Source organism: Bacillus rossius, chromosome 2, assembly GCF_032445375.1.
Source record: "Bacillus rossius redtenbacheri isolate Brsri chromosome 2, Brsri_v3, whole genome shotgun sequence".
Lineage (NCBI taxonomy): Eukaryota > Metazoa > Arthropoda > Insecta > Phasmatodea > Bacillidae > Bacillus > Bacillus rossius.
The window spans coordinates 67,745,026-67,770,079 of NC_086331.1; the positions used below are offsets into that span (position 1 = coordinate 67,745,026).

The following is a 25,054-nucleotide window of genomic DNA, read 5'->3' on the forward strand; positions in this document are numbered from 1 at the left end:
TCAGTAGTTTTATATGCTGTAATTAATAACTTATAAGTACAATGTAATTGTATATTTTGTGTGTGTTTTTTTTTTTTTGTGAAATTGTATATTTTGTGTTTTTGTTTTTTGTGAAATTGTATATTTTGTGCTTTTGTATTTTGTTAAATCGTATATTTTGTTTTTTGTGAAACTTTATATGTATGTATGTATCTATATATATTTTTTTCCTATATGTACTTGACATGTATCATACCCCAGAAATGGGGTCAAAGGATATGAAAATAAATAAATAAATAAAAAATAACACAGTGTCCTATTTATTATTCAACTTCATTAAGCTGAACAATGATTTCTATGGGAAAAGTATTGAATTATAAGAAATAAAATACAGGCATTCCAAAATAGTGTTACGATTTATTAAAATTAAAATAATAAATCATAATGGGAAAAACTACTGGGTTCATAATGGATAGCCCAATTAAAGATTTTACTACAGTTTTATTGATTGCCAATATTTACATCACTAACAAATAATCTTCTAAAAATGCCTAATAATCAATTACATTTAAAAATGTTTACTCCCCCGTCACTCGGTTTTTACACACCACACACCTCGCTGGGCCGCACTTCTGGCACAACTCTCGCCCCAGCACCCCTCGTGGGCCTGTCACGTTATTCCGCGCCGACCCGACATCAGAATTCTCGAGAAAGACGTTGGCAGCTCCCAAAGCGGAGAGTGGAACTACCCAGCCAGCCGTCAGGTGTCAGGTTAATGGCACCGTGCGGGGAGTGGAGGGAAGGAGGGGGAAAAGCAACCCTTGTAATCAACCAGATGCGCGTGGCACGTCTCACGTTGCGGCAGCCACGTGACGTCAGTGGCTGTACGGGTATGCCAGCCAGCTCTGCACCTGCGCGCACCGTGGCCCTGCTCACGTTCGTAACAATAGATTAGACCAGGTGGGACTGTATTCTACTTCACGATACCGAGAAATTATTTCAAAATGTTTCACATTCTAAAAATTAAATACTGGTATCGCATAAGAGACTAAACGGGGTGGGACTGTGTTCTACTTCATGATACCGAGAAAATATTTCAAAATGCCTCATTTTAAAAATAATACATACCGGTACCACAAAATAGACTAGACCAGGTGGGACTGTAGTCTACTTCACGATACCAAGAAAAATTATCTCGAAAATATTCATTTTCATCAAATTAACTACCAGTATCGCAAAAAATATTAGACCAGGTTGGCATTAATTCTATTTCACGATACCGCAAATATTTATTCACGAAAATTCTCTATATCAACAATTGGAATACTGGTAACTCAAAACAAACTATACCTCATAAACTTTTAGTCTGCTTTACAATACCCAACATGTATAATTTAACAAAGTTAATTATGCAAACATTTTTTATTACGTAGTGAACCTACCTTCACCAAACTTTTCACTATGTTCTTATCATTTTAACGATAGAAAAACTAACATTTTGGAAAACGAACCTTTTTACATTACCTACCTATTACATTTATCATTGACCTAACGAAAGAATTTTTTTCTTACTTACTATTCCAAATACTTTTAATATTTCCTAAATGAATAGGTGCATGAAAATTCCTGCCTACACATTACTCTGACACTAACCTACATTTTTCCATGCTTATCACATTTTATGTAGCATTTTAATATCTTAACCGACCTCCATCACACAATACACTGTTCCTTCCATAATTTGTTTTATTATTTTTAACGTAGCTGAAATTCCCTCATCAAATTTTAATTCTTTTTCATTACCTCAACATATACTAACCTATTTCACTTACTCCTTTCATCATCTCTTTCACTCAACATATGCACTTATTTCTTACAAACACCTGATTGTCCATTTCCGACTTAATTTGTTTTGGGCTTTTTTTGCCTAAACTTTTTTCACTTTAAACCTATTTCAATATACTGTATGTAATTTTAACACACATTTGTTACATCCTTTTCTTCTATTTATCATATCGTAACCCTCACTCCTCTTAACACAAATGATACATGTCACACAATTACATTATTTAATACATAGTTACTGATATTTCCTACCTCTTTCATTTCCTTTTATTATTCATACAACAAATATTACATTTTACATGGTCACAACCAATTCAAACACTTAGTACACACTTACCTTTCTTGGCTTTATGGCAATTATCTTTCACTGTTGATATTGTTATGAACACAATAGACAAGACCGCGATGCGCGAAAGGTTCGGAGAGAGCTGGAGGCCATGCATGGTCACTGACGTCACACGCAGTCCACTGACGCGTCCTCTGACCGTGCGGCAAAAGCTCACTCCTGGCTTCCGTGTGACTCGGCGTCTGCGGCCCTCTGCACCCCGCGTCGGCCCTCGCCACAACTCTCCCGCTCACCCCTATGTGGCGTTTCCTCGCTTATCCCCCCTTAACGCATCGTCATGCCTTGGGCTATTATCACCTTTAGCAGCCTGAGAATTCCGGGCTTACAGAGGTCACCGCATGGAGTGGCGTGAAAAAGCATCAATATTCTCGATGTTTCGGGCATCGGGTCGGCCTAGGATAATGCATCTCGTTACAGCCGCTCTAGTTGGTTCGAGAAGGGCCCCACAGGTATATAAGCAGTGACGGCAGCCTCCGCGAGTGTTTCGAGCAAGTTCCAAGAGTTTGGAGAGTTCAGCAAATGAACGGAAGTGCAACATCGGCAAAGAGGGTGACAGACGCCCTCGAGAGTAGCGCGACACAGAGCGACGGGATTGAGAAAGTGCGACTGACTGGCACGAAACTGGGTGTGTGGACAGGCGCGAGGTAAAGGGCAAACCACTGTTGAGTCTAGCTCCAGTGAGGAATGCGAAATGCAGAACTAGACAGACATTAAGTAGCTTGCGAATAATCATTTTTAAGTGGAGGTGATTGGTGATCAGACATTTTAAGTACAGTTGTTTATTAATAATGTAAATATTAGTAATTATTAAAACTGTAATAAAACTTAATAGGGCTAATAGGGCTCAGATTTGGATGAAATTTGATACATAATACTTTAGAAAATATAAGAACCTTCTTTAATTTTTAGAATATTGTCTCTAGTGTGGAATAAAGCCCTTCAAAGTTTCCTTTCGTTTAGTGGAATTTTTTTAATCTGCAAAGTTGAGACACATCTTACTTTAGCTTACATTTGTAATAACAGTTATTAATGTAGAATCGTGAAATTCACTTTACTTATTCAAAATTTTATGTAGATTTCAAATATCACTCGTAAAATGTAATTAAATCCCCAGAAGTATGTGCAATTCATGTTAGAACTGGAAAAAATAATTATCAACAATTGTAAAAATCAGTTTAGTAATCCTATTGTAACCTTTTTCTATTGATCTTCACAATCTCAGGCTTGGTACCATTAGAAAGAGCATAAAATTTGCTACAAATAAAATTTGTGGACATTTACCTTCCTTCTTTATAAAAACAAGTTCTTTGAGAAAGATGTGGTTCTTGCCCTTATTTGCCATTCAAGCAATTCATACTGTGGAATTCGGACCAATTCATTTTTGCAATTTGCCATTTTTTAACAGTTTCACAATATTTTGTACTCTGAATTTTCTGTAGGTTTTTAGTATTTTTTATTTTAATATTATTTGTTTGAAGATTGGTTATTATTCAGTATATATAAATACATACCTAATTTTTATGACTGCTATTTCAAGGTAAATAATGAAGGTATAAAATATTTTTAAAAAAACAAAGAGATTGTTAACATGATCCTTTTGTGTTCAAATAATAACAACATGTTAACAGGAATGAGCAGCTAGATCCTGAAGTTTTTTTTGCAAGGAAGTTTATATTTTAAAGGTTTCAATGCACATTTTGTGAAGAAGAGAGTTTATTTATTTAATGTTGTGTTATGGTAAAATGTTATGTAGAATTTATTATGAGTTTTACTTGGAGAATCAAGAGAATTTGGAAAAGTGTAGTTAATGTTTTCTAATGGTTGAAAGGTGCCAGATATGTTTTAGAAACAAATGTACACGAGTTGAGTTTTTTTTTTAACACTATAATGTTAATAATTAGGTGCCTGTTTCTCTGTGTTCAAAAGTAAATTGTAGGTGTTATTCATGTACATACTTAGTTGTTTTTTTGTAAAAACAAAATATGTTCTAGTGTTGAATCATTATGACACAGTATGACGTCCTTGAAATGTTTTGCAGTGCCACATGTTGTAGTGCTCTTTTCTGTGAGGCAGCTGGGAAGTTAACTTTAAATGTATTTAGTGTGATTTTTTTTTGCAAGGGCAGTTAAGTCCCTTCTCTTTGGCTGCTCCCACCACTCATTTTTGAAGATTTGCTGTTGCTTACAAGACAGGGAGGAAGTATTGAAGAGTAATTAAGGGAAACATGTAATGTATCAAGGTTTTATAGGCTGTTGTTTGTATAAGGGTAACCTTCAATGAGTTTGAGGGCACAGAGCTAGAGATGGTTATTTAAAATATTATCTTACGTAGTAGTGTTTGTGATTTTTGTTAAATGTATACATGAAATTTTGAAAAAACGCCTATTTTAGAATTCCTTTCAATAGGGCCTACATTTATGGCTACATATTAAGCACATGGGTGCATCAAAACAAATACAACAAAAAATTCAAAATTGAATTTTTTTTAATATCAATCTTTTTTAAAATCATTGTGTTAAATAGCACTGTGTTACTTCAAGTAGTTCAGCATAAAGTACCATTTTATAATGGTTATGTTAGGTACAACAAATCAAACATGTTTGTCAGTTTAAAGTTTATATAAAATTATTGTAATCATACCTATAATTTTAATATAGTGTAATAAATTTGTGTTGTGCTTTAATTGCGTAGCAGAGATTATTCTCCACAATAGACATCCCTGTCCTGTTGTCGCCACCCTGCTGTTTAATAGATACTAGATGCAAATGGATCCTGTGGATTCCCAAGTGAGTATAAAAATAAAATGCAATTTCAAATTTAAAATGACATGTACACATCATGTTTCAAGAATTCAACATAGCAAAAATATTATTCTTATATGAACATGCTACTGTAAAATAATTATGACATAGTTTATGAAATATTAGAAATATCACATTGCCGTATAACACAGTGATTAAGAAGAAGATAAGGAAAAAAGAAAATGCAGTTTTAAATTTTGTTTGCATGTTTGATGCGCCCCTGTGCTCAATATTTGCCGATTTTGTTAATTAGCACTCATTTGAGACAGATCCTTACAAAAAAAAAAAAAAAAAACAAGCTTATAAACATGTAAACAGTTTTTTAATGAACTGCAAACATCAATTCAACATCCACTAGATTTGAAGCCTGTGAACTTATTATAGACCAGGCTTTACCACACAAGATTTCAAATATACAAATAACTACAGTGAAACTTCATTCATGTAAATATACAATTAACAATAAAAGTCAAGATCTTACTTGGTACGGTGGCGGAGGACCCAACTGATCTGAAGATGATGTATCACGAGTACTGTCACTTCCTCTCAACAGAGAAATGTCATCAGTTGTAGAACGTTTCAAACAATTGCCCATTGTTTTTCATTTGTTTACGCTAACAAACTCTCACTGTCAGTCCATGGCAAAAATATAACCACGATCAGTAAAAAAAGTATGTATTGTCTTCGAACCAACATTGAATCAAAATACTTAGATACGACCATATTATACAGCTTTTGCACTGTAAAGCGAATAATGTTCGTCCGTGTACTGACGTAAGCAATATAAGTATCACCTACATAGAAGAAAGTTCCTCTATTCAGCTAGACAAACATAACAACTGTATTAAAACACATCATACAATATTCCCACAAACCATAAGAAAATCACAGTACATATTGTCAACATCCTAAGGCCGTTTTCCAACAATGATACACATAGAGTGAATCATCGGTCCTGCCATGGAGTTGTATTTCTGTGCATTAGTCTACCATTAGATTGCGATAGAACAGTCATTGTCAGCATGTGAACAAGGAATGTGCGTTTGCAAAAGATACCCAAAAGAGATTCCCGAAACGACAACTGGATAATATACAGACGGACAAATAAAAGTGATAGCTGGTTAAGAGAACACTATTTGAGATTTTAACTATCTTGCAGACAATTAAAAATTACAAAACAAAAAAAAAAACGAATATTTAGTTTGTCGTTCGTCTATTAGCTATCCATTCAGCCAATGATTCTTTTGTTGTCTTTACTATACTATAAATCAGTGTGAGAGGTATATTCAAAATGTCAATTACTGATCTCATTTTGCCCCATCATAAAGATAAGATATTATAGTTAAGGGAAATGGTGCACCAACATTATAGTAAATAACACAATATATTTGCTAATGATTCAGCTGTCACAGACAACTTTTAGCTTTCTAGGAGTCAAGTTATTAATTTTTAATGTAAAAGTGAGTAGTCTGTTTCTGGAATGGCACTGGAAGCCATGGTACGACAGTCAACAGATCGAGTACTACACCTCACCAGCATACTACCCAAGGGCGAACCCAACAGAGCACCGAAAACCAAATCTGAATGTGCAACTGCGCATATGGCTTGGCACAGACCACACCCAGTGGAACCTACATGTAGCTTATGGCCTGTTCTGCATCCGCCGCTGTGTAAAGGCGGGAATTAGCAGGACACCCGAAGAAATGATGCAAGGGCACAACCTGCCACTGCCTGGCGAGTGGGACATGTACATAACTTAATAACTTTACACCCAACAGAAGCTGTAGCCCAAGAGAACATGCAACAGAGCACCAGAGTATGTAAGGGCATGGGATCACACCTGTGCCATCCAACCTTCCTCCTACCTAATGGGCAGGAGACCAGGTGTTCGCACGAGTGCACCCCATGTGGGTTTTGGTGCAATATGATGCTTTCTCCCTCCCTCGCGCCACAGTCTTCATCAGCTCATGGCCCAGGGTGGACATACTGTTCCGTGGGGAGCCTACAACTTTACTTCAACTGATTTCTTAATTATTTTAATTATAATTCTACATCCTTAGACCTATTTCTTAACACATCCCCGGGTCAATTTACGGTGCCAAGCCTATTCCACACATCTTAAAATTAATTCCCTTCACACAATCTATTTACATGGGCGGTCCACGGCACAACACCAGTCCCTCCGTGGAGTGAGGCTCGGCTGCACGTGTTTGGGGTGGGCAGGCACCGAGTGCGGGCTGCCCCCCGTGGTCTCGTGTGCGTACCTTGATGATCCCTAGATGGTCCCCTTTTCAATGATAGTAGTGAAAAAGGTGAATTTAAGTGCCGGCGCCTGAGGCATAGAGCCCGCCTCTCTACGGTAAAAACGTGTCCGCAGATACGCGCAAGTTCTGGTCACGAGCGAGAACCTGATATATATTAAACTATTTACAATGGCTACTCGTAGTGTCACACATGTGGTCGCGAAATACTCCCCAGACTCGATCTCACCCATCGTTGCTCTGCGACACTCCTCTCCATGCGCATCTTGCTCGTCCGGCCGTCAGATGCCTACTGCCCCCTCTCCTCCCACGCATCGCGCCTCTTCGCCCAGCCTACCCCCACTCTGTGACACGTGCAGCGCTCGGAGAGATTCCGGGTGTTGGCCTCGGCTTCGTCGCCCGGTGAACTGTCACGTAAATATTTAACAAAGTTTTTTGGAAAAATATATAATATTAATATTAAAAAATTTTATGTAAAAAATAATGCATAAAAATTATATTAATAAATACACCTTAAACATATTAAATAATAAACACTAAACATATAAGAATGTTCTTAATATTAGCACATTATCACACTGCATGGGGCAGGGGTGGATCAGGGGTTGGCACAGCATAACGGCCTTTATGAGCAAGGGAGACACTTGGGTCGACGTCAAATGCCCCCCTTCCCCAACAACGAGGCCGCTATGTGCGCCAATGCCCTTCTCCAATGAACATATTTACAAAAGGTCACTTTCGGGTACGAGCTGCATGCCGGCTGGCCGTCCTAGCGATATCATGTCAGGGTCACTCCTCTGTGCGAACCAGGGCAGCAAATTCATCACACTGATGCATCGCGTCTCCTCACGAATGGTTGTCTGAATCGGTAGGGGATGGTATTCGTAGTCCTTTAGGCAGGCTGGTGCCCTCCGCGCCCGGGATGGCCTCCCGTTCTCGTCCCCCTGTACTGCAGGTCCCAGCCACCCCCCCCCCCTTGACGTTGTGGGCCTCTGGACATCTTCGTCTGTTACATCACACGACGTGTCTATCAGGATTCCCACCAGTACCTCTGCGCCGGACAGCATGTCTGTAGGGGGGCTTGCCGTCGACGTGGCAGGTTCCTTCTCCCCTGGACTGACCTACTCTCGTCCGACTCCTCCCCTTCCGATTCCAGCTCAGTAACCGAAGCCGTAAAACTACAGGTAGCCAGGCTGATGTCCACTGGCCAGATGGGACTATACCAGTCCCCTAAAGACTCTGTGTCTTCGTTGTCCGATTCTGGCTCCATGACTATTCCCTCATGCTCATACCCAGCCAGCTCGTGGCCCGACGGCCATACTATCATGTCTCTTTCCTCCAATTCCGTTATCTCCATTTCCCCACATCCATCACTTGTCACTTCCAGTGCCCGCCCTATGTCGTGTTCCCCTTCCGACCTCGGCTACTCCCCCTCCTGCCCCTTCAGACATGACACTTGCTCCGCTTCCCCGTGATGTGATGACGCCTGACCTTGACCCCACCCCTTTTCACATGCTACCCTGTCCCCACTAGCCTGCGGGCTACTTTCCTGTTCCTTCCCAGGGCTCGCGTCCTCTGTCCGTGCGGCAAAAACTCGCTCCTGGCTTCCGTGTGACTCGGCGTCTGCGGCCCTTTGCACCCCGCGGCGGCCCTCGCCACAACTCTCCCACTCACCCCTATGTGGCGTATCCTCCCCGGTCGCCAGACTGCGCCTGCCTCCTATTCTCCTGTGACCCACCCCGCGGCTCTGTCGTCCCAGACTCTGAATGGTCCCCTCCCGCCCGCCGGAGGTCGTCCCTATGTATCTTTGACAGTCGTCCCTATGTATCTTTGACGGTCGTCCGCTCGGCGTCCGTACTAGGTACATCGTGGGTCCGAACTTGCGGATGACCTGCCTTGGCTCTGACCACTTCGGAGAAAGCCCTGCATTGAAGTTCTTTGCCTTAGATGACAGGTGGTGCTGACGCACATGCACCATATCGCCAGGTTCCAGCGGCGGGGAAGGATGTCCCGTCACCGGCGTCGTCTTCTGGACGTACGCCTCTTGGTGCTGACGTGCCTGTTCCCGCATGACTGACAACTCTGTTCTAAGTGCCTCCCCCAGCTCCCTCTCTGTCGCTGCGGTGGCCACCCGGCACTCGCCCGGCAGGGCCAAGTTCTGGCCCTGGACCAGTTGCGCGGGCGAGTACTCAGTAGCGGCATTGGTCCGACGCCTCAGGCAATATAGCAAGTTAGGTATATGCACGTCCCACTTTGTGTGATCATTCCCCAACCGGAGACGGAGTTGAGCCTTGACCTCCTGGTTCCTTCTCTCAGTTGGGTTCGCGCGGGGATGGTACGTGGGGGTCGTATGGTGCTCGACCCCCCACTTCCTGCATGCCGCCCGCCAATGGGCATCACTGAACTGCCCCCTGTTGTCACTCAACAGCACAGCCGGATGGCCAAACCAGGGAAACACCTCCCCCTCCAACAGCGCCACCACTGTACCCGATCTGACATTGGACACTGGGTATGCCTCCACCCGGCAGGTGAACAGATCGGTCACGACCACCAGGAACCGTTTCCCCTTGGCTGTCCGGGGATACGGTCCCATGATGTCCAGTGCTACCGTCTGAAACGGCTGCTGTGGGCGGCAGGGTCGCTGTTGCTCCTCTCTGTCTGACCTCCGTGCTTTGCGTTGATGACATGTCTGGCACTGGCGGACGTAATCACGGACATCACGCGTCACACCCGGCCAATGGAACGACCTGCGTACCCCCTCTATCGTCTGGTCAGCCCCAAGGTGTCCAGCTAAACTGTGATCGTGGAAAAATTTAAGCACAGCGGCTCGTGCCCCCTTTGGTACGTACGTACTCCAGATCTCCATGGCCCCTGGACTCTGGGTCTGCACGACTCCATCCACGCACCGCTGAAACGGCGAGAACTCTGCCTCACATGAATCCCTCATCGTCAGTGTGTCCGCGTCCCCCACCTGGGTCCGCTTTATGGCCTGCACCAGGCCATGCAGGGTGTCCACTGGCCCTGGATTCGCCTCCGGCACGGGCTGTTCAGTAGCGTACAGTACTGCGGGCGTGTTGATGCCCGTGGCAGCGTATCCCCTGCCCTTTGGTGGTACAAGGTCGTCCCAACTGCCCTCGTCCTAGAATTCTACTTTCCTGTCCGAGTGTCGGGAAAGCTCATCGGCCAACTGGTTAGCTTTTCCCGGGACATTCTCCACCTGGAAGTCATATTTCTGCAGTGTTATGGCCCAACGTGCAAACTTGGACTTTCGTCCTTGCATGGTATTGAGCCACTTCAGGCACTAGTTGTCAGTGCGCAGGGTGAATTTACGTCCTTCCAAATGGTGCCTGTATCTGCCAACCACCCACACCACGACCAAGCATTCCTGCTCGTTTACATCGTACCTCTGTGCAGCCAGGCCAAAGTTCGCGCTGGCATACTCAATAACGCACCGCTCATTGTCGGGCCCAACTTGGTACAGTACGGCTCCCATACCTACTTGACTGGCGTCAGTCTGCAGGTACAGGGCCTCGTACGGTGTCAGTCTTGCCAAGGTACGACAGTCGGGAACAAACCCTTGTACGCAGTCTGTGTGCGGTCCGCCTCCGTCCACTGGTACTTTGTCTTAGTAGGTAAGTCATTGGTGCAGTCACTGTGGTGAAGTCTGGGATGAATGACCTAAGCCAAATCAGTAGCCCCATGAGTTTCTGCAATTGTTTACGTGTCTTGGGTACTGGCTTGGCCACAATCAGGTCCAGGTGCTCGGGCAGTGGCCAGCACCTGTCCGCACTGACAAGGTGCCCCAGAAACTGCAGCTCTGCTGCTCCGACATGGCACTTACGTGGATTGCAGGTTAATCAATGTCTGGCCAGCCGCTTCAAGACAAATGTTGCGCATGCTCCTCCCACGCATCAGACCAGATAATCACATGATCCAGGTAGGCTGTGACGAAGTCGCCAACAAATCTGCCCAGGACGCGGACCATCATGGCCTTAAACGTCACAGGAGCATCTATTAGTCCGAACGGCATGGCGCAGAACTAGAATCTGCAGCTGTAGGGAGTGGTGAATGCCGGCGGGGCAGGAACAGACACAGAACTAATGGGCTTAAAGTTCACACAAAATCTTAGCGAACCGTATTTTTTCTTTGCCATAACAATGGTGCTATTGTAAGGTGACTCGCTAGGTTCTATGACTCCGTCACGTAACATGTCTTTAATTTGTTCCTGTATGACTCGCCGCTCACCTGGGCCGAACTCAAACGGTTTCACGAAAATAGGGGCATGTGGACGAGTCGGGATCTTGTGTTCGGCGTACGTCGTGCGCCGCATGAGGTCCGCCTCTGCAAACACCTGCTGCTGCTGCTCCTCCAACACCTCCTCAAACAATAACGCGTACTCGGGCGGCACCTCGTTGCGAATCCCTGCCAGACCTATGGATGGGGGCATCGGGGGAGGCCGTCGTGGTCCGACGGCGTACAGAGTACGTCACCCTTGCAAGCCCACGTGCATCTTATCATCGCCGATGTCGATCGCTGCATCCTTCTGGATCAACCAAGGCAACCCCAGATTCAAGTCCTCGTGCAAGCCTGGGATCGCCAATGTGGTGGTCTGACAAAGCTTGTCTCGTATGGCGATGGTTACCTGCACGCGCCCAGACGTGAGCGTGTTTACTCCGTCTGTGCCCAGCTGGATGACGTCCTCCCCGGGCAGCAGCTGGGCCCCCGGCACTAGGCGGGCGGCGACGAACGTGTGGCTCGCCGCCGTGTCCACCAGGGCGTGGATGGGCCGCCCATCCAGGCAGACAGGTACCCGCAGCAGCTGCACCGCGCTGTCTCCCAGCTGTCCGAGCCGGGCAGGTGTGGCGTCCGGTTCCGCATCGGCGGTCGCGCCTCTCGCGGCGTCTGGTCATGTGACGTCCGGGGCAGTTGCCTCGACGTGGATGTAGGTCGTAGCCGGTGTTCCTCTCAGAGTCAATGTTTCCGTGGAACACCTCGTGCCCTGGGTGGGTGGCAGTGTCGGTGTCTTCGTCCGACGGCCGTCACGGTTCTGTATCGGCCGTAATCCCCGCGGTGCCGGTGTTGCTTTGCTCGTCCTTGCTCCCATGGCTGTGGTGTCCCCCTTTGGTGATGGTGTTCTGCTTGCATCGAAAGGACTGGTCTCTAGGGGGCAGTGGTCCGACTGAGTCACTGTCCCCTACTGTCTGTTTCCCGGTTGGCGTCCCTCTCTCGCCAATTTCTCCCACAATCTGGCCTTGGTCGGACACTCGGCGTGCCAATGATACTCTACATTGCGGCAGTACAGGCAATGTGGTGGTATCCCGTCGTCTCCCCCTCTGTCCGGGTGCCTCGACTCCTGCCTCCCCGGGATAAGTGGTGCTGGTCTGCTTTGTCGCCGCACGTCGGTTGTTGGTGCGGATACGTACAGCACTACTGCCAGTGCCTCCTCGGTCTCCACCTGCTCCTGTATCTGTATCCCGCCGCCCCGCTCCTGCGACTCGTGCACTCTTCTAATTCTACACAGATCTTGCTCCACTCCCCGGGTTATTTCCACAAAGTCTATTAAATCCCGGTCCGCCACTCCCCTCAAAAACAGTCTCAGTTCTGGTAGCACTAATTCGCCGATGACGGGAATGATTTGTTTCACGGGTACGTTCGGATCCAGTCGGCGATGCAATCGTGCTATCTTGTGTATAATATCTTCAACACTTTCATCCCGGCCTTGTTACTCACAGTGTAGTGTCTGTCTGCAATGTGCCCGCGAGAGAGGTCCGTCGAAACGGCGTTCGAGTGTCCGTTAGAATTCGTCCCAGTCTGCTAAGTAACCCCCAGTTTCGGTCCACCACAGTAGGGCCCGCCCTCGCAGTTGTCTGCTCACTCTAGTCACCCAGGTGTTCCGCGGAACGTCCCTCAGTTTATCCCGGCACATCTGGATAAAAGCGCGTGGATTTTCGAGCAATTCTCCCGCGAACTCCGGCAGCGGAGTCGACCTTTCCGCTAACTGCAGCACCACGGGAAACTCGTTACGTCCGGCCAACATCACTGCTACCCCTACTCCACTGTCCGTGACTTCCCCCTCATCGCCCTTCACATCCGCACTGGTCATTGTTTGTGCGTCCAGTTCCCTGTTACCCTTGCTTTTCTCGTGCGTTAGTTCACGGTTACTGTCCCTGTCACACTTTTCCGTCTTCGGCTTCACCTCCTGGGTTCACAGACACGCACACGATCTCTCCGTGTCACTGCCCACGGCGTTATCATCCTGACGCTGTAAGTCACACAACTCGTACTTTCCTGACATTATCAGTTCCGTTGACATTCACTATCTTCCCGTCGCTATCTTCCTGTCGCTATCTTTCCGGTGTAGCTGCCCGGCTTCTGTTACGGGCCAGCGCTGTGGGACGCGTCGCAACTCGATCCGCTGCTATTTTGTCACGCCGCCTTATGTCCCCGCCCTGTCGCACCGGTTTCTGCTCGCAGCTACGTCTCCCACGCTCGGCGGCGGCTGTCTAGGGAGTGTGTATCTGATTCAATAGTTAGTTATTTCAGTCAGTAACATTCATAAGCCTAGCATATAGTGGACCACACTGGGGCCAATGACTTACCCCTAGGAAATGTACATTTGATGCAGTCATTCAGTCAATGTTGTCAGTACAATTCCTCGATACACTCCCACCGAATTCCTAAGAAATTTGACATGACTCATGGTTAGTGGAACATCTTGTCGGTTTGCAGATCATATCTTGTAGGTTTAGCACTAAGGGCTCAAGTAGCATCACCGTCTACAAATGCTCACAAAAAGTATCTCTTGGGCAGACTAAGAAGGTTCACTTATTAACAGCATGCACATGTCACCATCTAAACATTTGGCACATTATTTATCAAAATGTGACCAATGAGACACAACGATGTTCGAATTAGGAAGAGGAAGGGCGTGCAGCTTTTCAAGGGGGAGGGAAAGGGTTGATAAGGAGTAATTATTGAAGGGGAGCTTGCAACAGGTGAAACTTGAGACCTCTAGGATTCGAGGCGATGGAGTGTATTATCGGTGCCTACGTCCGGTGTTGCAGTGATCAAATCCTGGTACTGGGTAAGGAGGTAGCTTAGCATCATCACGTGACGAGGAGCATTTTCGGCCAAGAGGGGTACCTCCAATTGTTCTAGCCAGCATACTTACAATTTACCGCAATGTTCTCATTGTTCTGTTGTCACAAAATGTTTCCCTGTAAACTATGCTGTTCGCCAAACAAAGGGGTACCAAATGTATTCACCTGTGGTTTCGTAGCTGAAACACAGGGTTAGCCTAGTGGAATGATTGGTGCTGGATGGTTGAAAACTATCTAGGAGGGTGCCAGGATAGCTTGCAAAATAACCAATTGTGGGTGCATGGGTCGTCGGCCCCAGTGGGGTGCATTAGTCTCACTGCTGTTTGATGTTGCTGAACGATATAACTATTAAAACAGGTACACACTCCCAAAAACACATAGTGGGCTGATTCCTGCCTATATTAGTTTTTCAATCCACTTAAAGAAAAAAATATTGAAGAAGACTTGGTTATAATCACAGTTTATATTTTGTACAGTTACAGAATTTGCACAGGAAAATTTCAGTGACAATTATAAAAGCAAAATTCTTTACACACCTGTTATTCGCAAGACACACCAGAATAAGTCCTGCGGCAGTCTCGTTACAAAAAAGATAGATAAATGTAGATCAGGCTCTGCTGTACATGTCGTGAATCCTACATTGAATGGTTGAAGAAAAGTCACATGCATGACCTAATCAAATAAAGTTATCTTCTCTGGAGTTGGCAGTTGGCTAGTGCCATAACAAGAAACCATGCGATGCAGAGGTAATGCGGCAGTTGATGTTGAAAGCAGCCGGGGTATGCCCTGCACTGCAAAAATGATCCAGTGATGTGTAGGGAGTGAATAGCAAAATGTTTTAAGGTCGATGAAGTATATTTACCAGAATGACTGAATCAGTGATGCAGTGTGATGGCTCCCGACTGGACGATGCGCCCACTGCGACTGTAGCCTGATGAAAACTGCTGGAGCAGGGGTGGCAGGAGTTGGGGGAAACTGCACCATTTCATGTAAAACCCACTAAAAGATTAGGTAAATATTTTGACGTCCCTCGGCTTCTGGTCCCTGATTCCCCGTTTACGTAATTGTCCGGTTGTGCCCGTACTGCTCTCGTCGGTGAGGTGTGGGTCCAGGCCAACGTGGCCGGGACCGGGAAATACGGGACCTGGAGGGAGAGCTAGGTGAGGAGGAAGAATGGTAGGCGGTTCCAAGGATAACTCGATGTTAACAGTTCTACGAGCCCCTTTTATTGTAGTTTTGAGAGCCTGCCGCAGCCTGGCGGATCCGTCGCGGAACGAGACCCCTTCCCACGACGACCCGGACTCCAGGAAGACCGTCCCGTCCGTTAACACGTCCCGACACAAACTGGAAATTCTCCCACGTAACAATGTCCCCTATTAAAGTCGTTCCACAAAGATGCGTGACACGTGCGCGGTCCGTTACGTAAAAAGTCTCGTAATGACGGCGTAGGTTCGGCGGTTCATAACTACGCTTACGCGTTCTAGGACGTTCGACTGGTGACGTAACTCGTAACTCGTAAACTCAACAGAGTGAGCGACTCGGCGGATGCAGCTCAGCTGCTGCAACAACCCGTGCAGTTACACTGTCGTCGGACCACGAGCGCAGACGATGCGCCTCGCAAGCAGCGCGGAGCGGCGTGCACGTCTGTCCCTGATCGAGCCCTGAGCAACACTGCCCTTCCCCGCCCGCCAGCGGGCCGAGGCCCGCGGGCCGCGGAGGAGGGGAGGAGAAATCGGCCAGCGTGGTAGAGGCCCCACCTCGCGACGCGCCAGGCTGCGATTACATACTAGCACTGCGAAACATTTGAGAAAAGTTACAAGATTATTTACACAACTTAGCGAGACATTTATCAAAAGCAAATTTACACAAGAATTAATAAATTACGATTACATTATTTACACACTTATTGAGGCTCGCGACCATTTGAAAAATACATAAAGCAGAATTATTTGTAACTCTAACGAAGCTCACTGGCATGCTAGGGCGCACGTGGGTGCGTCCCTGGCCGTCGCACTTCACCGATGGTGCACTCGTATCGCAAGGGCGGATGTTGACGAGGCATAACGGCCTGAAGGAGCCGAGGAGACACTTGGGTCGACGTCAATTTATATGTTAAACTTACAAAACTAAACATGCAGCTATTAGCTTGATTAAATTCTTTGAGTGAAAAACAAATAGCGAGATGCTTAAACCTGTGGTCATTAAATTTTAATGTAAATAATTAGTTTTAAAAATATAGGCGAGTGGGTCAACTGAAAAACTGGCCTTATATAAAAATATATAAAATCGAGTAAAGAGTCGATTCAGACTCAGTTGGTATTACTACATCTACAGTGTCCATATTATGTTTCAAATGTCCTCCATTCCTTTATAAATGATGTGGTGAAATATGTGGTGTGTTTCAAAACTGTTGTTATCCATGAAGTCATATGCAACAAAACTATTCTTATCCGCAATGTGACACAATGTTTCAAAACGTTCCTATTACTTAAGTGGTACATGTTTGTGCACACTTGTAACAGAACTTCCTTCTTCCTGCAATTACATTTTTACATAGATTGCAAGGTGAAAATGTGGTTTTGCAAACATTTACAGCACTGGATTATATTTGACGAAATAGCCAACAAAGTGAAATATCTGTTGTTTTAGAAAATTATTCCTTTACACGTTCAATAACAGTTTTAAGACACCAGCTATGGATGCATAGTAGACAGTTATACTACTGCAATTTTACAGTTTGTCATGGGCACATAATACTAATACAGTTACCATGTATACCTGGCTGGAAAATGAGAGATGTAAGGGTTCGAATGAAATCGCTTCAGCCTTACTGGATACTCCCAGGAATGCACCACTAGAAGACAGCAATTACTATTGTGGTCGACCCTGTTCAGATGGCGGTCCTGTACATAATGAAAACTCCACTGTGATTGGAAGTGGCTTAAAGATGAATCACCAAAAACAGCACAGAAGGTTGAATTTGTGTTCCCTGTTGTAGGACATTCTTTCCTACCACCCGACAGGGTTTTTGGGAGAGTAGAAAAAGTAATTAGGAGTGTGGGGACGATTGAAACACGTAGAAAATTCACAGCTATTTTGAAGGATTTCGGGACTGTTAAGAGAGTGGGTGCAGAAGTGCCTGTCCATGACTGGAAGTCTGCTGTTAAAGAAGTAATCAAGCCGACCGGAAAATTTAATTTTATGTTATCCTTGTGTAAAAGAATGATCTTAACTTGAAACACCAAGGGAAACATAAGTGTGCAAGGCGAACCACACTATTGATGTGACATAGGTGTTTCCGGATAATAATAAAGAAGAAGTCGATAAGCAGTACTAAACCTTTTGAACTTGATAACATGGCTCATGTTAAACATGAAAAGTTAATTGATGTTCCTAATCTTTTAACTAAACATTTTGGATCCAACTGGAGGGAAAGAAAGACCTTGCATATTAAAAAAAATATAATTGATGGTGAATAAGACGTCATAGATGATGAAGTCCCAGATGAAGATGACAAATGGATGAAGAAATTGTCTATTAAGTGCCTGATCATGTTATTTTAAATGTTGAAATGTCCTGCGAGTGTGAAGAATTAATTTTCATTGATATATGTTATAGGTTTGGTACATTAATTTTTATAGAATATAGAAGTTAACATTAAAGTATTTCAAAGAAATTACTTTCAAAACTTCCTATTTCCCGAATTGTTAGCTTCAAAACTTTCTTGATCCAATGGTTTTTTTTTTTCAAACTACCCTTATCCGTCCTTTTATATATATATATATTAGCGACACCATGGGACTTTCATCTGCCAAATTGGATATTTAATGAAAAATACTTATGATCAATCTCTGCAAATAAATATACTTCAATATATTAATAATTACACTTTGCATACGTTTTTCGTGATTTTCCTAAAATCTCTTGAAGTAGATAAAGACAGTTTTGCATTTCACTAACTCAAGTCAAAATTGGGACTGTTTCTTCTTTTGACAAAACCATTGATTTTTTAGGCTGATCCACCATTAGGAAGCACACTTGGAAATATAATTTAAATTAGTAAATTAAAGGATAATGAACAACGAACAACACACAGGACTTTAGTTACTTGTGTGTGACACTTATCATTTTGGACTCGTGTGTGCTGGTAAGAGGGAATGTTCAGCCAGTGGGACAGGTACTGGCAGGGTTGGGAGTGGGCTTTACTATCACAGGAGGTACAATGCCAAAGGTAATATGACTTTAATATAATTTTTTATAAAGGTAGTTTGCATTAATTTTTTATGTAGAACAGTATTGACGTCGTCCGACCGAAGGCCACCCTAAAGCCCGACCTGCAACCGCCTGTAGCAACCCCGCTAACGGAACGCGCCCCTAGCCATTGCCCACCCGAGTCAGGCGAGCCACCAACAACTAAGGTAGAACCCGGCCTCCCCCAAATAAACAGACCGTCACTTCAATCAACCACGTATAAAAACAAACACTAATTATTAAACTATATTACGTAGTAATTTAAAGTCGATTGACAGAAGTGCGACGTAGGAGTGCCCGGGCACTCACGTGTGCAACTACATAAATACGCGTGTGAGTGTTCCCCTGGCGGCCTTCTGCCTGAATCAATCAATCAGACCTTATGACATAATTATTCAAACCTTGTGTTGCGTCATTAACCACACCAGAACAATCTGACAAGAAACGAACAGTCGCTGGTGTGACGTAAAAAATTCAAACACAATAATTCTTAAATATAATAACTTTCAATTCATAGAAGGGACAAATGACCTTAATTCAGCCTTTATAATTTATATAAGAATTTAACATCATTAAATTCTCTTATTAACTTATCAGATCAGAAATTAACGTAATGAGGTCAACCCTGGCGCGAGGGCCACCGAGCCTCGGCCGGACGCCATGACATGACGCCAGTACAGCGCGACTCGTGGACCGGGGCGGACGCACGTCCCACGGAGAGACATCATCCTTTGTCACACCGAGTTCACTTCTGGTAACTATAGTCATTCTTCAAAACCTTTTTAATAATCTCTCCGTGTGTACCCGGTCCAGCTTTTCGGTCCAGGACCTAATCCGGCCGCATAAATATCACACCCCCCCCTGCACCACACTTGGTCCGCGGGGTAGGTGCACTATCCGGTACGGGCCGACTCCCGAGGACAGAACTTTTGTTAATCTCAGTCGCTCCGGCGCTGACACTCCCCGTAAGGGAACTCTTGAGCGAATTTAGCTGCGGTCCGCGCTCCACTGCCGTGGACGCGAGCACCGCCTCAATACGCAGATTTACGGGATTGGCCGCCTCCAATCACCCTCACCCCTCGTTGAGCAGTCAGGCTCAGAAACGCCTAGGGACACGATAATACGGAACAACTACTAACGTTGTAACATTCTTTTATAAACTTGTGCAACGCAACCTCGTGTAACATTTCTTTTGTAAACTTGTGCAACGCACCCTCGTGTAACATTCTTTTGTAAACTTGTGCGACGCACCTCTCCACGTAACATTCGTGAACTTATATAACGCAACCTTGTGTAACATTCCTTTTGTAAACTTGTGCTACGGTAATTCAGTAACTCTCAGACTCAGTTGAGTGTAATTGTGTAATTTGTATCTTGTAACGTCACCTATTGTACGACGTGGCGTGTAACCGACAACGTTACACCAGAGCCACTGTCGACTGAATAAATGACACACGTCATTTATTAACTCACTCCAGCGTACGCTTCTTTAAACCTGCTATCCCCAACCACCGCCGAGTAGGGAATCTCTCAGACCCACGTAACACTGCCGACGGTCCTAGTGGGCCACGCAGGGCAATCGACCCCACGACCCAACTACAGACTAGCACCAGAACTAGTCTGGCGCCCACCCGGACTCATTACATTCGCAACAGCCACTCCCGCTAGGAACCGCACCGGGACTCGAGCCCGAGACCCCGGACGACGGCAGTATTACTAGGAAGAAAACTGTAAAATATAGTTTACTAACTTGAAAACACTTTTTAATTTTCGCAATTTATAGGTTTTCAACTTAAACCTGTATATTAAATTATTTTTATTATGTTTTCAATATTTTAAAACAATTGTTACTTTAATTGAGTTAAGAAAACTAAATAATCATTGAGGAATAATATGTTTGGCAAAGAATAAAATAAATGTGTTGCTTCTATGAATACCAAGTATTTATCTTGTGAGTGTATGTTTATAAAATAAATCTGTGAGTGAGGACAAAATCCCATAATGCTGATTCTTCTGAATTTTAACTTGACGTGCAACTTCATTGCCCTCAATATCCTTTAAGTCCACAATCAGCTTACTGATGATGTAGCAAAAACGGACCTTTGAAATATAACTTGTGGTTGGACTGTATATATGGAAAGTCATATCCGATCAATGAGAAAGTGAAGAAGTGTGCATTCAAGACATAGGCTGCATTAATTTACAGTTCTGACGATGTGAAGCAAACAGTTAAACACAGTATCCAGAAACTCTGTCAAGAAGAGGAGGACTATGTCTGTAAAGGTTCTGGTTGGTCTCTGTCTAGTATAGACCGATTGGAGCTAAGAATTAGTCATTTCACGCCTATGCAGAGCTAAATGTTTATAAGATTGTGTTCCAGTATTAGAATAGAAATTATGTAATAAATATTACGTTTGTAAAAGAACTTGTGGTGTGTTATTTCTCGAACCTGACACTTTTCTGGTATTTTTATTAAAGTTATTTTTAGCTTCGTCCATAGATTGAACTAACTATCGATTCAATATTTAAGTTAATGTGTGATTTTTTTTGATGAATTTTAGAATTTTTCACGATTTTCTAGGTCAAAAATTACGAATCTCCAATATGGCGGTCGGAATGGCTTATATGATGGTTGACTTGGAAATTATGCTTCTTTTAGGACTTTGATCATGATTTATTGAAATTGATATTTTTACATAAAATTTAAAATTATTGCATCGGCCAGGGATCGAACCGAGGATATGAACTGATTGAATCAATAGTATATTGATTGCAAATTTATTTAATGAATTTTGGATTTTTCCCAAATTTCTAGCTAAATAATTACACCATTCCAAGATGGCATCAAAATATCAAGATGACAGGTGTCTCAGTAATAATAAATGATTGCTGCACTCTTGTGGGTAAATATTATACTAACATGGCATCAACGCATTCTAGGAGCCGAAAACAAGATGGTGGCCTCCATCACACAAAAACAAGATGGCGGACATGATGTCATACCAGCTGATGATATATATACCTTGGTATTGGTGGGTCGGTCGGTAGGTGGATTCCATGGGAGAAGGGTCTATCGACAAATTCTAATTTTTGCTCTTACCCAGTTCAAAACGAGGACTTCAAGGTGCATTAGTGCGTTTTTTTAAATATTATTATGAATTTTAATTTTTTTTCAAATTTCTAGCATAAAAATTACGGTTTTCCCAGATAGCGAACGTAACAAAAAGTGCAACAGTGTTGATTAAAGATTTTTTATTAAAATATAATTAATAAATATTTTTTATAATTTTTAAAATTTTTCCCGATTTTATAGCATTAAAATTATGTATTTTCAAGATGACAGACATGACGTCATACCAGCTGATGATATATATTCCTTGACATAAGTGGTGGGAGGTCAGTCTGCCAGCGGCTTCTATGGAGGAAGGATCGATCGCCATTTTTTTTGTCCTCACCAGCCTCGAACCGAGGACTCTGAGCTCCACGTCATAGGTGTATGTTTTTAAATATTTTTATTACAATGTTATTAATTAAATTTTTTATAAATTTAAAAATTATTTAATTAAATTGGATAATAAATTAAGATTTTCAAGATGGCGGCCATAACGTAAATTGCATCGGTGATGTCATAATTCAAAACTGCTGCCACGGCACCCTAATTCAAGGACTTTTAAGCTGCTTCCAGGATTTTGAGTTCTTTCTAAGGCAAAAAGACTTTTGAGGTTTTTCGAAATCCTAATTTTTTATTTTTCAAATTTTTTGAGAATTTTTGGCATAATTCTTTTTCCAAAAAACTGAAACTTTTGGCGAATTTCGAGTAATTATGGGCAAAATTTGGCAAATTTTAAAGGTCAAGGTCAAAGGTCATGGTCATAGTCATCCAATATGGCCACCGTGACGTCACAATCCAATATAACGGTCGGCACCACGACACCACCGCCTGGTGCCTGCTCTCGGTGGCCCCAAACTATACTACTCTTATCATATTGCATAGTGGATTCTTAACACAATCATTCTTCTTGTGTTGTCTTCTATTCTTTCACAAGATAAATTCTTTGCTGCAAAACGTACACCTGTGTCCATTCGATACAGCGACTGACACCGAATCAGGATCCATATTAGTTACTGAGACTAATGTCAGATGCTAACTGATAGTTTTATTTTTTTATTTTTTCCCCTAACCTAACTAAAAACTAAGTGTGTTGGGGGATGGTTCCGGGTTAGGGAGGCAGACTAAGTGCGTCTCAGGCCGAAGCCCATATGCTCTAAACATGCAGGGGTTAGCCATGCAGGAGGGGTAGCATGCATCGTGTGCTAGGAGGGGGATTGGCCAGCCATGGCAGCGATTGGCTCCATGACTAACTCCCCTCACTGACTATACTAGACTAATACTAGATAAGTTGAGCCCAGGTAAAACCTGCATAGACACAGGGAAATCCCTGGACTCTGACATGCGGGATGCAAAAATTTCATGCATTAAAATCAAGCAGGAAGCTTACTGGAGACGGAAGGATGGATCTGGAAGAAGAGTTGGACAGAATAGAAAAGTCTCTACCATGCAGGGGGTTGGGGGCTTGGACATTGCTGTCCGCATTGGTTGGGATGGCACTGGTTGTTTCAGGGGCGACTTTTGTCGTTTCCCGCCGGGCTGCCAGCCAGCCCACTTAAATTAGGAAGAAAGAAAAATATTTAGTTTGAGTATTTAATTATTTGAGCTGTAATTAAAACTCTCATGCCTTTCAGAACACAGCTGGCACGGTAGGTGAGACCTGCCAGGCTACCCATGCCATCAGACATGAGGGTCAGTACTAACATGACAGGCAGAGAACCCGAGGGGGCCGACCATTCACCTGTGTGCTTCGCACTATTTTGAATTAGCATTATGGTGGAATTTAAGCATAACAATTAAGTTATTTAAGTATTTAAATTTTAGCTTGCAATTCAAAATCTCATGCATTTCAGCACACAGCCAGAACTGGAGGTGAGGCCTGCCAGGCGGCCATGCCATCAGACATAAGGGTCAGTACTAACACGACAGGCAGAGAACCCAAGGGGGTCAATTCATACACATGCGTGGTGCGCACTATTTTGAATTTGCACTTTGTGTCCTTATCGCTAGTGGTGTTGGTGTGTGTTCTTTCACATGTTTAACGCAAAATGTTGTGTACTTAAAGCTAAATACCTAAAAATATACTTTTTATTTTTTTTTATTTTTTTCTATTATAAACATTTGTAATCAATTTTAGAGCGTGCGATTCAAAATCTCATGCCTTTCAGCACACAGCCGACACTGGAGGTGAGGCCAGCCAGGCGAGCCACACCATCAGATATGAGGGTCAGCCCTAACATGACAGAAAGAGAACCCGAGGATACACTCGCGAGCTTCGCACTATTTTGAATCTTGCACTATAGTTTGTTTATGGAGATTAGGTGTAGTTTAGGGGGAGGGAAGGGGTTTCGCATGTTTAACACGAAATTTTTAGTGTAATATCAGCGATTTTTTTCCTAGCCAAAATTATTCTAAGTGTGTAAGGGGAGTGTCCAGGTTAGGGGAGGACCTAAGTGTGTCTCAGGCCGAAGCCTATACACTCTATCATGCGGGATTTTAACCATGCAGGACAAGAGCGCGTGCATCATGTGCTAATTGGGGTTTACTGGCCAGCCATGGCTGCGACTGGTGCCATGGCTGACACCCCATTGAACGTCTAGCTTAAAATCTAATTAATGTGACCCAGGTAAAACATGCATAGACACAGGGAAAACCCTGGGACGGGTCATAAGGGGATCAAATAACATGCATTAAGCAAGCAGGTAACTACTGGACAAGAGGGAAGAGGGTCCAGGTAAGAATATTTGGGCGGGGTTTAAAAATCAACCATTCAGGGGACGGGTGTTTGGACCTTGCGGCCCGCATTTAATTGTTGGGCACTCCTGGGTTATTATTAGCCAGGGGCGAGCGACTTCACTCGTCAGCCCAGCCCAGCTGCCCAGGCAGCCACAGCAGCGAAGAAAGATGGCCGAAAGCACAAGTGCTCTCGGCGGTGGGCAGACGAGCCAGTAGACCGACTCGAACTGCGGGCGCACGGGGTGTAAGGCAGCCTGGCATTGCTCCATCTTCATCTTCCTTCTTCAAGTCAACAGCAGTGTACCTTTCAAGCCAGGGTGGGGGAGGGTCCCAAACCTCGCTGCCCAAAATCCCCGAGATGGTTGAAGGTCGCGCCGCTCGAGGCTACTACTGCCAACATACAGTAGTGCCAGCTGAAGGTCTCTGAAGTCTTACTTCGGAGTTCCGATGCTTTTCAGTTCCATTGCACGCGCAGCAGTCCACAGCTCCGCACGTTCAAGCCCGCAGTGAGTCTACACTTCGCATCCAGGGCACATTCAGCTCCCCTGCGGTGCCTTCGCCGACGGAACAGCTTCCTGCCACGCGCCGAGCAGCATCCAGGCTACCATTCACCCCGATAGCCGTAAT

At 44.2% G+C, this 25,054-nt stretch overlaps 1 protein-coding gene across 1 annotated transcript in view; it reads right to left on the bottom strand.

Moving 5' to 3' along the window:
• The window catches only part of LOC134529345 (RING finger protein 11), a 48,348-nt gene extending 42,442 nt beyond the window's left edge, over positions 1–5,906 (bottom strand). The window contains exon 1 of the mRNA XM_063363308.1: positions 5,452–5,906. Within this exon, the coding sequence (XP_063219378.1) occupies positions 5,452–5,565 (114 nt within the window). The 5' untranslated portion in view covers positions 5,566–5,906. The remainder of the gene's footprint in view (positions 1–5,451) is intronic.
• Between the last annotated feature and the right edge of the window lie 19,148 nt (positions 5,907–25,054).